A 15,164-nucleotide genomic window follows, 5' to 3' on the forward strand; every position below is an offset into this window, starting at 1 on the left:
TCATCAGACTCTATGCTAAACTAGGGTTAAGAGCAGAGCAAAATCAGAACCCTCTCTAGATAGATCTTTTGGTCAAACCAAAATTGTACAAGTAACTAGGCACTGCAAATAGTTTTGACCCAACACACACACTCTGAACTCCACAGTCACTCCATAAACACCTGGGAACCAGATAATGAGAAGAAAAATATTCCTTCCTATGCACCTTTTACTAAAATGGAATAGCTTCTTTCTTGAGTTGAAACCATTTTGTTTTTAGTATTAACAAAACCAGCCGTTTTATCGAGGTCGGGAAGGTTCCTTTAATAAGTGCCCCATGTAAGAGTCCTTAGCTCAACTGGTCATTTCTTGCAAATGCACTGCTCTTAACATTCTTAAGAGGGGAAAACTGCCCATCTTCTGGCCATGCCTGGGTCTTTCAGGCTCTGCGGAGAACAGGATTGTTTCCCTATTCTATGCATTCGGTAACCGCTGTCCAGGCCCACCCCGCCACCCACCAACTACCTCGATCCCTTTTTCTGACACTCCTGAAGTGTCTACGCCTGGGTAAAGACAATGAGACCAGGCCACCGTATCTGCTGTCCCGGACCAGGAGGTGGACAAGCGCCACTCACATCCGGCCGCGCGGCTCTATCAAACAGCACCGCGTGGCGGGCCGCAGTGCAAGGGACGGGTCGGGGGCGACTAGCAGGCTGGGACTTGAGAGTGATGTCTAAGGACGAGAAAGATCTGGAAGAATCCAGCTAAACCAGGAACGGGGCAGGGAGGACCTGAGCAGAGCTCTGGGAGGAAGGACTCGTCCCCGAAATCCCAAGAGGGTCCCGGGAGTGGGCAGTAGGCACCCAACATGAGGAATGTACCAGAGAGTAAAAAAAAATCCTAAGCTCCCTTTCCAACAAGAGCCCCAACCGGCTCCGCAGCCGGCGTCTCTAGAAAGTTCTCCGCTCCAACCCCTCAGTCGCCCGCTAGCGCAGCGGCTCCTCCCAGCCCCTCCCCCTGGGCGGGTGGGACCAATCGCTCCCCCCGGCCGCCCTAGGCCCGCCCCCTCCGCGCCCGCCCGTCTCTGCTGCGGGCTGCGAGCGCGCCGGCAGCCAGAGGTGCGCGAGCCTCCAAGCCAGCCTTACGCAGTGGGCGGCCGCCGCGCAGTCCCTCCGCCGACTCCTGGCACCCAGGCCCGGCGACACAGAGCGCCCGGCTCGCGCATATCTAGCTCCCACAGCCAACGGCGCGCCGAGCGGCGATGACCGCCGAGGAGATGAAGGCAGCCGAGAGCGGGGCGCAGTCTGCGCCTCTGCCCCTCGAGGGAGTGGACATCAGCCCCAAGCATGACGAAGGCGTGCTTAAGGTGAGAGGCCAGGGCTTGTCGGGGATCGGCCAGGCCCGGAACCCCCGGCCGCAACCTTTCGGCCTTGGCCCTTTGGGTCCTGCAGCCAGTGGCATAGTCTTCCCGGACTGGGCTGCGTTGTTGCGGGTGGCATGAGCGACAACGCGCTCGGGAGGGGTCGGCCTAGGTGCCGAGGGGCCCTTTCGCGGCCCCCTGGAAGCCGGTTGCCCGGGTCGGGGCCCCCAGCCCGCAGCTCTTGGGCCCGGGAGGGGGCCGGGACTGCAGCGCCAACTCCAGCGTGCACGGTGCGGCGGAGAGGGGCGGGGCGGCCGCAGCGCACGCGAGTCGCAGCCAGGGGGCCCAAGCAGCGTGCGTACGGGGCCGGGGCCCGGGCCTGGCCTGCCCCGACACTACCGTGCCCTCGCCCCTTGGCGACCCGCGGGCCGTAGCCGGAAAGTCCCTGGCAGCCTGGGCGGTGGTGCGAGAGCGCGCCCACCCTTCGAGTTAAACATTATCTAGGACGTGAAGCAGCTCTCGCGAGCGGTTTCGTGGTCCAAAGCCCTTTGTGCACTCGGTTGCCGGGCCTGGCCTCGAGAAAGGTTCAGGCGCTCTCAGGGGCCTCCTTTCCAAATGCCGGGACCTAACGAGGTCACCCGCCCGGCCATGCTGGGCCCCCTCCTTCAGTCCCGGGAAACCAGGAGCGTTGCATGCCGGGATCTGTAGTTTCCTCCCCCCGCAGACTCCCCCCCCCCGCGCACCCCCTGCGCCTTCCAGAGTTGGGGCTTGGGGGTGCGGGGCGGAAAGGAAGAGCTTTGCCTGGAGCCGACTCCTCAGTAACCGCCCCACCACAAATAGCCCAAGGAGCAAGGAGGAGGACATCTTGACCGGGGTCAGGACAACCCGCGGTGGTTCAGAGCAGGTTCTGCTGGCACTCCGGGACGTCGAAGTCCTATCCCGCGTTGTGTGCGCTCTCCCAGCCATTGTTTTCTCCTCCCGGCTTCTCATTTCTCAATTCCATGTGTGTGTGGCATATGCGAAGCCAGAGACCTCATGGAGCTTTCACCTGGACCAGAAGGCTTTTGATACTTGCAGCACTTGCTCCACCTGCTCTCCTGTGAACATGTCTCTCTCTCCAGCATCCTGCTGTTTTTTACAAGGTTGATTCCAGAAAGGGTCATTTCCCCTTTTATTCTTCCCTGAGGCCCCTATACATTCTGTCATGGAAGAGTTCTCACAGAAGGTACATACACACACCAGGTGGCCTGTGGGGGTCACCCTTTTAAATTCTAAAGAGTACAGAACCCTGTATGTCTCTGATCCTGAAATAAAGGACTCAGTTAAAGTCTGAGTCAGGAAAACCCGTATCCCAAGTTTAAGGCTCATGGACCACTTCAGTGCTTATTTGTAACCTTTTTCTTTTCCCTATTTTGAACTGTTCTGTTCTCTCCATTATTCATATACCTCTCCTCCTCTATCCAAACCAGACTCTATTCTAATGACCACTGGCATTCAGGCAGAATGAGGAAATGCAGCATAAAGACTACCCCCTTTGTTGCTGATAACTAACTTTATTCAACTGTTTATTGGTTTTATCTTCCAGCTTTACAGTCAGGGTCTAAAGAGTTTAGTGACTTTAACGGCAATCATAAACAAAAACAAGTTGTGTTTTTTTTGTTGTTGTTTTGTTTCGTTTTGTTTTGTTTTAAGAATCATAGGAGAATTACCTTGAATCTGCTTACAAGGAGGCTGGGAAGGGCAAACACAAAAGAGTCCTATTATGTTTCTCTTGGAAACTTGCAGGTAATTTGGGGACCCTATCTGCTCCCATCCCTGAGGTATTCACTTTCTCCTTCCTCCTAGGTCATCAAGCGAGAGGGTACAGGCACAGAGATGCCCATGATTGGGGACCGAGTCACAGTCCACTACACTGGCTGGCTATTAGATGGCACAAAGTTTGACTCCAGTCTGGACCGCAAGGACAAGTTCTCCTTTGATCTGGGAAAAGGTAGGCATGGTTATTGAGCTGGTAGGGTAGACTTTAAGATGGATAGAAGCTGTTACAAGCAGAAACTCTTCTCCAAACCATTCTTGAAGGGTTGTTAATCACAATCTGTTACCCATCCTGTTGTTTGGGGTTTTTTTTTTTGTTTGTTTGTTTCTTTCTTTCTTTGTTTTTTTAATTCTAGAGAGTTCTGAGACCTGACAGCACTTGATGTAAACTTCTTATCACCTGGTTTTGTCTAAAGGGTGTCCAGCTTCTCTGGGTGCAGTGATTAATTCTCTTTTGGGGGTACTGTTTGACCCTAGAGTCATACTCCTCCTAAGAGGTGCTGTTTGCCTCTACCTGCAGGGGAGGTCATCAAGGCTTGGGATATTGCTGTAGCGACCATGAAGGTGGGGGAAGTGTGCCACATCACCTGCAAACCAGAATATGCTTATGGTTCAGCGGGCAGCCCTCCAAAGATCCCCCCCAATGCCACGCTTGTGTTTGAGGTGAGTGTCCGGCCACAGAAATCCAGGCAAAGGGCCAGGCCTTATATCAGCCCAGAGCCTGGCTGCCCTCCAGCCCTTCCTGCCTCTTGGAGACAATGTAGCCAAGGCTGAGGGCCTGGCCTTAGGAGGAGAAATAGAGAGGTCAGCTGGCTCTGTTGCTGCCAAAAGTGGTCAGTGATGGAGGCTTTGAGTTGGAAGAGGGGTGCATAGAGCTCTTCCAGACTGGAAGCAGGGTTTTTGGTTGAGACTTTCTTACTGAAAGGGCTCGGAAGAGCAGAAGGTATTCTCAGTTATGAAACACAATTCAGGATATTGGTACTATAGGGCTTTCGACGGAAAGCCTATTAAGTTGGGTTGAGGAAGGGCTTCCCAGAGGAGACAGAACTGACGCTGTTGACTCTGAAAATGTCAAGCCAACTAACATTGGGGAACACTCTGAAGACTACTGAGAAATGGAAGGTCACGTCTGACACCTGCCAGGTTGGGCTTCTTGTGTCCTTGTTAGGTGAAGCAGGATAGGAAATGAATTGCTCTCCTGAAATCTATGTGGAATGCCTGCCTCTGCCAAAGGAGAGATCAGGGCAGCTCCCAAAAACTTGGCAGAAGTACCACTCTATCCACTCTTGTTACTACTTGATTGCCCCTGTGGTGAGATCTCGTATGGCAATTGTACTTCTTTCTCATCTTTTGGACGAGAAGGAAATTATATTTCCCTGGCAATGAGTTAGTGCAGGAAGGATTTGGTCACCCTGAATCTTTTTTTATTATTATTTTTTAATATCAGAAAATATTTTGGCAGAATATACATACATAATTACCTTATGTCTTATTTCCATAGGTTGAGCTGTTTGAATTCAAGGGAGAAGATCTGACAGAAGATGAAGATGGTGGAATCATCCGCAGAATACGGACTCGGGGTGAAGGCTATGCCCGGCCCAATGAGGGCGCCATTGTGGAGGGTGAGTCAATATAGTCTATTTATATAAAAAGTCCAGACTAGGTAAATCTATAGAGACAGAAAGTGGGTTTTTAACAGAGAATTGCCCACTCTGCCCATGGAGCACGCATGGAGGTCCATTACTTGTTGCAGTATGTAGATGATATGATGACTAGGACCAGTGCTTTAAAAATAATGTCTGGAGGTGTATACTCCATGCACTGCATCCTAAATTGGGGTGAGTGGGTCAATATAGTCTTGATATGTTGGTCTGGGTTGTTTTAAGCAAGTGACTTCCTTTTTCTGAGCCTGTTGTCTTATCCATAAAATGAGGGGTTGGGCCATACTCTTTTAACTTCTCTCTAGGTTCAAGAATATGACAGGTATCTTGGGGGCAAGAAGTGATGGGGATATGTAGGAAAGCTGGTGGTATCCTTCCTCAGTGCTTAGTCCTATCACACCCTGGTAATTGCCTCTTTTTCATGCCAGTCACACTGGAAGGGTACCACCAGGACCAGCTCTTTGACCAGCGGGAACTCCGCTTTGAGATTGGTGAGGGGGAAAGTCTTGATCTGCCCTGTGGGCTGGAGAAGGCCATTCAGCGCATGGAGAAAGGAGAACATTCCGTTGTGTACCTCAAGTCCAGGTGAGGCATGGATACTTTGTAGAGCAGGTGGGCAAACAAAATTCAGAGACCTGAAGGACCATGGTTAAATTGGCAGTTTGTGTCTTCTTCCCTTCCTGTGTTCACTGCAACTCTAGGAACACTAAACATGTAGGCCATTATAACCTTTTCATTAAATTTGGAAGTGTGGCCACAGTTGTCTGTTGTCCTTTCTCTGCCAGCATCAAGATTTTCATCTCCCATTAATTGATTTAATTATTAATACCATTTATTTAGAACATAGCTTCTCTGTCCCAGAGACTGTTAGAAATTCCTAGGGGTGCAAAGACTGGTAGACTGTCGTTCTTGCCTTTTAGTGACCCTCCTATCAATGTACCATTTAAATTAGTAATCATACTTGCACAAGTTTTGAGAAGACTAGAAACAACTGGAGGACCACATAATAGTATGTATAATGAGGTTAGGAAAGATTTTGTCAAACGTGAAACATTTGAACCAAGTCTCAAGAGATGAGCAGGTACTTTTCAAGAAATGACCAAAAAGCCCTTGAAGCCTAGAGCAGGTGAAGCCTACCAGATGACCTATAGACTTTTGCACCCCTACAGCTATGCTTTTGGCAGTGCTGGGAAGGAAAAGTTCCAGATTCCACCATATGCAGAGCTGAGATATGAAATACACCTCAAGAGTTTTGAGAAGGTGAGTTTGCTCACAACCTTGGGGAATCAGATCCACCCTAACAGTGACTTTGGGGAAGCTGACCATTCCTCTCCCCTGGGCAGGCCAAGGAGTCTTGGGAGATGAATTCTGAGGAGAAACTGGAGCAGAGCACCATAGTGAAGGAGCGGGGCACTGTGTACTTCAAGGTGAGATGACAGTCATACTTCATGAGACACCCCTAGGGAGGACTGCTCTGGACCCACCCTTCCCCTGATGACTGAAGTGGAGAGGTTAGCACCTGCAGTTGTCACCTAGTATATCTGAGTCTGTTGGTCTTGAGAGGGAGAGCGGGAGAAAGCAGGAATTTTGTATCCATGGGTCACTGATGTCTATTGGGCCTGTGCTGGGTGCTTAAGCCTCCCTCCCATTCTAGGAAGGCAAGTACAAGCAAGCCTTACTACAGTACAAGAAGATTGTATCCTGGCTGGAATACGAGTCAAGTTTTTCCAATGAGGAAGTACAGAAGGCACAGGCCCTTCGACTGGCCTCCCACCTCAACCTGGCCATGTGTCATCTGAAACTGCAGGCCTTCTCAGCTGCCATTGAAAGCTGTAACAAGGTGAGGTAGCATTCATGGCAGGCCTGGGCAAGCTCCAGCATATCTGAAATTTATCCGCAGTGACCTGGTTAGGAGTATGGGCTACGTCACTTGGGTGCTCTGAAATCACAGGCCCAGAGGCATTGAATACAAGTTGCAAGCACTTTGGCTTTAGTGGTTAAGAGGCAGTTGGCACAGAAGAAGGCGGGAGCACTAAAGAGTTATTTCTCACTGTGGTTCTTAGCCTCTCCCTCCTACTTGCCTTCTTTATTCTTTAAAAAAAAAAAAGAAAGAAAAGAAAATGTCAAAGGCCTTTTCTTTCTTTCATCCAAAGACCTGCTATCTTCCTTTTCTTTCCCTGGGGCTATAAATGAGTTTCTTCCTAGTTCTGAATCATTATTCTTTCTGAGGTAGCACCAGCTGTTCATCCTTTTCATCTTGCTGGAAACCAGCCTTAGCCGGATGAGTTGTAGCACCTAAGTCTTACTGTGTTGCTTTCCTGTATGCACCTGTAGGCCCTGGAACTGGACAGCAACAATGAGAAAGGCCTCTTCCGCCGGGGGGAGGCCCACCTGGCTGTGAATGACTTTGACCTGGCACGGGCTGACTTCCAGAAGGTCCTACAGCTCTACCCCAACAACAAAGCCGCCAAGACCCAGCTGGCTGTGTGCCAGCAGCGGATCCGCAAGCAACTTGCCCGAGAGAAAAAGCTCTATGCCAACATGTTTGAGAGGCTAGCAGAGGAAGAGAGCAAGGTGAGGATCAAAGTGGGGAACAGCTGGAGTGGACAGTAAAAGAGGTATTTCCTTGTCTGTCCTCCTTGACTCGTCTGGTATAAGCTCCTTGTGCCTATGGTTGTCTTTGTCAATTCTGGAAACCAGAAGTTGTCCTTTTTCCAGTAGCAGCAAGGAACGTGTGTTCTTTCGCGATGAACCTTGTTAATGAAGTCCATTATACTTCTGTGAGCAAGGCTGGAAATCCACTGGCAATCCCTACCAGCCAGGAGCACTTACTCTGAGTGTAGTTCCGAATCTGGGCCTGGAACCTCTGAAAAGCGCCACATGCTTTGAGGGAGCTGGGAGTTTTTTGGTGCTGGGGATCAAAATCAGTGCTTCAAGTTGTGCTGAGCATATGCTCTACGACTGAACTGTGAGTGGGTTTTTTAATAGAGGGCACATTTATGTAGTTAGATTCAAAGTGCACAAAAAGATAGTAGTAAGAAAAAAACCTTCCCCCCAGAAGCAAGTGATCTGATATTCTAAACCAGCATACTCCAGAAATATAATGCAAACATGCTACTTTTATAACTTTTAGTAGCCATGTAATTATCTGAATTTTTGGAACATTGTAATTTCTTAATGATGTTGCATTTTTGTTGTTTTCTCCTGCTGCTGCCCCCACCCTCCAATCTTCAAAATACAATGTATACTCCAGCATAGCCTGTAATCCCAGCAGCTGGGGAGGCTGAGGCAGGAGTGTCACCTATTCAAAAGCCAGCTTCAGCAACTCAAGGAAGCGCTAAGCAACTCAGTAAAAACCTGTCTGGAGCTGGGGATATAGCTCAGTTGATAGCATGCTTGCCTTGCATGCACAAAGCCCTGGGTTCAGTGTCCAGCACCACCACCACCAAAAAAAAAAAAAAGACCCTGTCTCAAAATGCAGAAGGGGCTAAGGATGTGGTTCAGTGGTTGAGCACCTCCCCCCCCCCCCAGGTTCAACACCTGGTACCAAAAGTAACAACAAAATACAGTGTGTGTTTTGCACTTAAAACACACTAATGTAGTCCCAGCAACTCAAAAGGCTAAGGTAGAAGGATTGCAAGTTCAAGGCTAGCCTAGGCAACTGCAGGGGACTCTATCTCAAAAAAAAAAAAAAAAAAATGTGGGTGTGGCTCAGTGGTGGAGTTTCCTTGGATTCAGTCCCAATACCAAAAAAATACACACTGATTTGATCTAATCACATGTAGTAGAGGCCATCATGACCAGATGAGCATAGTTCTAAACAGTATGAAAATGAACAACCTTGGGCTGGGCTTGTGGCTCAGTGATAGAGTGCTTGCCTGGATGTGTGAAGTACTGGGTTTGACCCTCACCACTACTTAAAAATAAATAAAGATAATGTGTCCATCTATAGCTAAATATATGTATATTAACACAATGAACTTATAAATTCATAATTTGTACATGTATAAGTATTACCTTTGATAAGACAATTCTGGGGTTGTAGTGTTTGCGCAACTCTTAGAAATTGCATGTTTTTTACCTTGGGAATTCAGCCCATTCCTCTGTCTTGTCTCTACAGGCCAAGTCAGAAGTAGCTGCAGGAGACTATCCCACTGACACAGAGATGAAGGATGAACAGAAGAACAGTGTGGCAGGGAGCCAATCTCAGGTGGAGACGGAAGCATAGCCTCTCCTCAGCCCTACTCCTACGGCTGCCTGCCTCTCCTGCTCCCTTCCCTACTCCACCCTGTTAGTTTTGTAAAAACTGAAGAATTTTGAGTGAATTAGACCTTTATTTTTCTATCTGGTTGGATGGTGGTTTTGGGGGGAAGGGGAAAAGGAATAGGCTGGGGGGTTGAGATGGGGGATAATTTTAGGTGGTATTGCCCCCCTCTTCCCTTCCCCCATTACATGTGAACATATGTCCATCCACACATATGCATCAGAATGTTAATTTATTTTGCTCCCTCTGTTTGTTGTTAGGTCCATTTCCAAATGGTAGAAGGGGGTGAGTGGTAGGCATGGAGTCTAAAGTGAAACCAGGGTGGAGAGGGAGACTACTGGGCAGCCGTTTTCCTCATCCTTTCCCTCTCCAGTCCATTTCCAAACAGGCGGCCTCCATGCGGGTGCTAGGGGCATGGAAAAAACCACTACTGTGCCCATTACCTCTTCTCTGATCCCTTTCTCACCCCACATGGTAAATGGCTAATGATGTCTTCTGGTGTCATGGTGATGACCCTGTCTCCCTTCCTGGTATTTCTTCTCCTCTCAGTTTCCCTTCTTGGCCAGGTTGTATCCCCAGCCTCCCTCCCCCCAGCCTCTTCTCTGCACATTGCTGAAGGTCCAGGCACGCCTCAAGTCCCACGCTTGAGCAATAAAGTGGAAATAAAACCTGGGTGTCAGGCAGCCCTTTGTGTTCCGTTTTGGAGGGTGGGTATCGAGGGTGTGTTGTGGGCAGGGGCAGAACGAAGGGGGGTGGGTCACCTTTCTAATTCCCAGTCCAGCTTAAGTGCAGCATGCCATGTAGACAAAGCCATGGGACAGGAAGCAGCCCCACTGTAGGCCTGTGCAGGCTGTGGGTTCTCTGCATGCCCTCCCTACAGAAGCCCAACAGTGCCTCCAGTTTTCATTTCTGACACTTAAAGAGGAAAGTGTAAATTTCTACAAGTCTGGGACCTACTTGTTTGTTCTAAAGTTAGACTTATACCTCACTCTGATCTGGCGGAGTCATCTTTTTGCTTCCTTGGTTTCTTATCAAGGTCTAAAAACTAGTGTGAAACAGTGATCATACCCAGTTTTATTCTCAACGTTAATATTAAGACAACACTTTTGCTGCTTTTCTACACTTTAATCCTTGACTTCTACAGCATCTTGGAACCCTAGGAGAAGCCAGGGGGCCACAAGTTGGTGATGTCAAGCCAACTCCAGATGATCCTGGCTATAGTCCAGAGTTGTAAATATCCATGCCCTTATCTGTCTGTGAGTTGTGCAGTACTTTGCAAAGTGATAGGCAGTCTTCCCACCCACTTGCCTGTACATTTCTTCCAGAAGAAATTTGGCCACATGAACATTGTGGAAGATACATGTGAAAAATATTTCACTTGAGTTTTATAAAATGGCTGATGCTGAAGCAAGTCTCCCTTGGTCCTGCCTGCTTGCTTGGTCTAAGACACTCCCATGCTTGAGGTATATGCCTGGGTCTCTCCTCAGCAATTTAGCAAGATGCTGCCTCAAAATAAAAAGGACTTGAGGTGTAGCTCAGTAAACCATCCCTAGATCAAATCCCCAGTACCAAAAAGGTACTCCTAAGGTTTTATCCAGCTCTGAATGCTTCTATAGGATTCTAGGAGTTTAAAACTTAACTGCTTTTGAAGATGTTTTGTTAAAATGATTACATCTTTAAGGCGAAAAATACTACCCCACACAACTTTGTTCTAGGTCATGACTCAAGTTTTCCGAACAGTTGCACCTTCCTCACCAACACTTCTCTTTATTTGAATAAGAAAATCTAGTAGCAACCAGTACTGTTAAATTGATGCAGATTACAAGTGGTCTCACTGGGTCCGGGGCAGACTAAAATGGGGTTTATCTTACCCTACTGCTAGTCCAAATATCAAATTCCCTAAGTTTCATCACCAAAGTATTAACAATCTTGCCATCCTATAAATTTGATCTCCTAAGCATCTCCATCACCACCCCACTCCTCACCTCTGGCTTGCTCTCCTACAAAAGATTCCTTGCATTCTCTTGCCCCCCACGCACTTCACACTGCATCCATGTCATGTCCCTTCACCTTCAATGGTATCCCATCATGTTTAGGATTAAGATTAGAATCCTTATGATGGCCCACAAGGCCTGACTTGCTTGCTTTGCCAGCTTTGATTTTGGAGGTAAATTGTATATCATTATCTTTTTTTTTTAATTGGGACTGAACCTAGGGGTGCTTACCCATTGAGCCACATTCCCCAGTCCTTTGTTATATTTTATTTAGAGACAAGATCTCACTAAATTGCTAAGGGCTTCACTGAATTGATGAAGCTGGCTTTGAACTTGTGATCCTCCTGCTTCAGCCTCCTGAGCAGCAGCTGGGATTACAGGTATATACCACTGTACTCAGCTATGTATTTCAAATGAAGAAAAAATACATGAAAGACCTTTAGGCAGGACCAGGAAAAAGTATTTATTTATTTATTTATTTATTTTTTTGAGAAAACCCATTACTGGAAAATAACAGTGATATTTTTCCTTTTTTATATTTTTCAAATTCAGAACAATTCACAATCTTATAACTCAAGCCAAAATGACTGAGCTAAGGGCTTTACTGAATAAAGACATTTTCTGGAAATCAGCATTGCTCACTTAGACTCTGCTTCTTCCCCAGTTGTTTGCCAGCCTCAGAAAATGTTGATGCACCAATTATCCCATTGTAAAGTCTAGGAATCCACATTAATTTAGCAAGGTTAGGCTGTATGCCAATTTAAGAAGCAAAGAATGAAGGGTTCCCAAAATGGTCCTGAGGAGGGATGGTCAAGGAAAAGCAATGCCTTTGTGAACTTCTGTGGCAAAAAAACCTCTTGGTTCAATCCCCAGTGCAATAAATAAAACCAAACAACTATGTGGCATTTGACTACTTAGTGTCATGCAACCACCACTTCTCTTCAAAACATCTTTCTCATCCTTTGTGTGTTTTAAGCCTATTTCCTCAGAACTACTCATCCTTCAATACAGTTGTACATACAACCAGTCAAAGAGGTTTTAGCATTCAAAGCTTTCCAGAATTTGTACTTTCCGATAGCACCAAACTCATTAGGAAGAGGGTAGTCTGGGTAACAGTACTCAGAGCAGAGCTGGCCAAAGTGTTCTGCCCAATTTATAAGTCAAGTAAGTTTGAGAAATAAGTTCCTGAATTCACTTGATAACTTTTCATAAACTCTATTATGCTAAGGTGCATTACAGAGAAAGGCAACAGTCCTATTGAGTCTCGAAAACATCCAGTTAGGAAGTTGTGGAACCTGCTTCTAGGATGCTGAGTGGTCCTGGGCCTCATGTAGAAAGAACTTTGAAGGTCCTGTTTCTTGGTGCATTGAGCAGGACCAGTCTACTTTTGGAGGATGTCGTAGGTCAGACTCCCACTCTGGTGGAAGTTTCTATTAAAGGCTACTCTGGTTCATAAAGAATATGAATACGCCACCCACACACCTGTATCCATGTCACCTAACTAGGAAGACAACCTAGTTAGCATTTGTTAGGCCAAAAAACATTGAAAGTGCTTGGCTTAGACAAGATGGGAGCTAGATAATGCCAATATAAACTCACCAGTCATCCCCTTAGAAGAGTGCCAAGAATAGGGGTGCTCCTTGTGGAGCAGGAATCCATCCACATGGCCCTGCACCCTCTTTAATGTGTTCCACCTACTGTGAAAGTAACAATGCATTTAAAAGTAAATGAGGCAGAGAGAGGCATAGACTGTACAAAGTTAACTCATGCCCCAATTCTTGGAGACCCTTTCTCCCTTTCTAAATTTACTTGGCTGACTCTAACCAAAACCAAAAGATATATGGCATCCAAGTAATGATCAAAATGACATGACATTCATGGCAAACAATCTACAAACAAAAACCGCCCTATCATAGACCCAGAACAAGAAACCCAAATAAAGAGCAGGGTATATAGCTCAGTAGTACAGCGCTTGACTAGCATGCACAAGGCCTGGGTTCACTCCCCAGATTGGGGTTGGCCGTGAGGGGAGGCAAGGATGAGGAAGACAGAACTAAGACATTGTGGAGTCAGAGTATGATTTCAGGGAATTGTCAGGCCAGGGTACTGATGGAAGCAGGGTGATCCTTATTTATATTTTGTTCCAAGAATTATTAATATGTTCATTTTACAAATTCACTGAGAAGGCTGAAAAGAGTGGAGAAACAATAAGGTACAACAAAGCACAACACACTTTAAATTTAGAGGTAATTTTTTTAAATATTTTGTTTTAGTTTGTTAATCGACCTTTATTTTATTTATTTATATGTGGTGCTGAGAATTAAACCCAGTGCCTTACACATGCTAGGTAAGCGCTCTACCACTGAGCCACAACCCCAGCCCTAGAGGTAAATATTTTTAATGGATTTTTGTTTTTCCACTCCTTAAAACCTAACAGAAGGAGCTGGTGTTGTGGCTCAGTGGTAGAGCACTTGCCTAGCGTGAGACACTGAGCTCGATCCTCAGCACCACATAAAAATAAAGGTATTGTGTCCATCTACAATTAAAAAAAAATACCAAAAAAATTTTTAAAAAACCCTAATAGTAGCAGAACACAGTAGCCCATGCCTATATTTTCAGCTACTTGGGAGACTGGGGCAGGAGGATCACAAGTTCAAGGCCAACCTGAGCAATATAACAAGATTGTCTCAAAAAAATAAATAAATAAATAAAGGCTGGAGATGTAGTTCAGCACCACAAAAACAGCAACTCAATAGGAAAATTATTAGGGTTTGAGCTAGGATGAGAGAATAGAGATGTGGTAGAGCATTAGGTGAGACAGGATGCAACCCCTCCCCCTCCATGAATGAGATAATACATTTAAAACAGCAAGCATACCTCTACACCCAGCACAGTAGTGGACCTGACACTACCTATAGGACACTACCAGAAACAGGAAGGGGTAACGGTTTAGCCTCAAGAGTATATCTGAAATCCCCAGTATTTGTCTAAACTGCCTTCTGTTCGCTGGTCTCATCTGCTGTTCCTTATCTTACCCAGCTCTGTGATCCATTGAGACTTCTAGGACCATATCTGGTCCTCCCACCCACCCTGGCAAAAAGGTCCTGCCCTCCAGTCTTCTCCCACTATGTTCAGACAGAAAATAGGCCACCCCTGGTCCAATCACCCCAGGTGAGGTAATATTTTTGCTGACCAAGTGTAAACCAATATGGGCTTATAGACTTGAAACCTAAATATGAATTGAGCACCTATAGGATTTCATAAATAATATTTATTGCCCTGATTAATGAGACTCCCCAAAGAAATGCAGGACCAGATTCAAAAGGGAAAGAATCCCAAAGTAGCCACCCACAAAACTAATAATAGGCCCATCTGCACTATAGAGTAAAGACAAAGAGACTTGGGAGGGGGGGGTACGAAGACTTTGTGCTGGGAAGGCTACAAGGCAGAGCAGGTCCAGAATCCCAGCAACGTTCACTTCCTGCAAGGTAGTGAAGCCAGATTTAAAGTTAGGTAGTCAGTGTAGTTAGGTAAATCGGGTCTAATATAGAGTAAGATCTAAAATGGAGGCCGAGTTGAGAATGAATTCCAGAAACGCAGGACAATTCATGGAATGTTAATGAAGTCCAGGAAAAAGCCCAAGGCCAAAGCCCATCCCAAAGAAGTGTTAATGAACAGCCCCCAGCAAACAGGAAGATAGCCCATCCCAAAGAAGTGTTAATGAACAGCCCCCAGCAAACTTGAAGGTGCTGACTCAGAAGTCCTTCCAGATCAGATTACTTCTTTGGCCCATCTGTGTCCCACCCGTCGGGCCTTCCCACCTACATTCCATCACTGAAAGAAACTATAAAATGCAGAGACAACTGCACTTCCACAGATTCCATCTCTTGGATCCCCTTCTTCCTCCGGGAGGAGAAGTCTTTTCTGCTGTCCTTTAATAAACTTCTAATTTCCACTCTGACCTTGCCTAGGTGTGCTTCTCTGGTGTTTATTCTTCAACATTGGGGAAGCAAGGGCTCGTCACCGGTCAACCGCGATGATAACAGTAGCACAGCAATAAATGACAGAAAGGCACTGGGGTTTGGGATCAA

General features: G+C 46.7%; 2 protein-coding genes across 4 annotated transcripts in view; one reads left to right on the forward strand and one right to left on the reverse strand.

The window, feature by feature from the left end:
• The window catches only part of TSPAN11 (tetraspanin 11), a 750,083-nt gene that overhangs the window by 185,530 nt on the left and 549,389 nt on the right, over window positions 1–15,164 (reverse strand). The window lies entirely within an intron of this gene.
• Window positions 1,060–9,751, forward strand: FKBP4 (FKBP prolyl isomerase 4). The gene is made up of 10 exons (XM_081309261.1): window positions 1,060–1,345; window positions 3,185–3,329; window positions 3,675–3,817; window positions 4,656–4,776; window positions 5,244–5,400; window positions 5,985–6,075; window positions 6,159–6,242; window positions 6,470–6,655; window positions 7,150–7,389; window positions 8,936–9,751. The coding sequence occupies exons 1-10, from the start codon at window positions 1,241–1,243 to the stop codon at window positions 9,041–9,043; spliced, it is 1,380 nt and encodes a 459-aa protein (XP_081165387.1). The 5' UTR covers window positions 1,060–1,240; the 3' UTR covers window positions 9,044–9,751.

The sequence above is a fragment of the Spermophilus citellus genome (assembly GCF_964194105.1).
Source record: "Spermophilus citellus genome assembly, chromosome: 10".
In the NCBI taxonomy this organism is placed as follows: Eukaryota; Metazoa; Chordata; class Mammalia; order Rodentia; family Sciuridae; genus Spermophilus; species Spermophilus citellus.

Bases quoted from the DNA above. Each gene is read 5' to 3' on its own strand.
- FKBP4 (XM_081309261.1), top strand. From the start codon at position 1,241: ATGACCGCCGAGGAGATGAAGGCAGCCGAGAGCGGGGCGCAGTCTGCG. The intron at 4,777-5,243 runs GTGAGTCAATAT...TTTTCATGCCAG, and splicing joins TGAGGGCGCCATTGTGGAGG to TCACACTGGAAGGGTACCAC. The intron at 5,401-5,984 runs GTGAGGCATGGA...GCACCCCTACAG, and splicing joins GTTGTGTACCTCAAGTCCAG to CTATGCTTTTGGCAGTGCTG.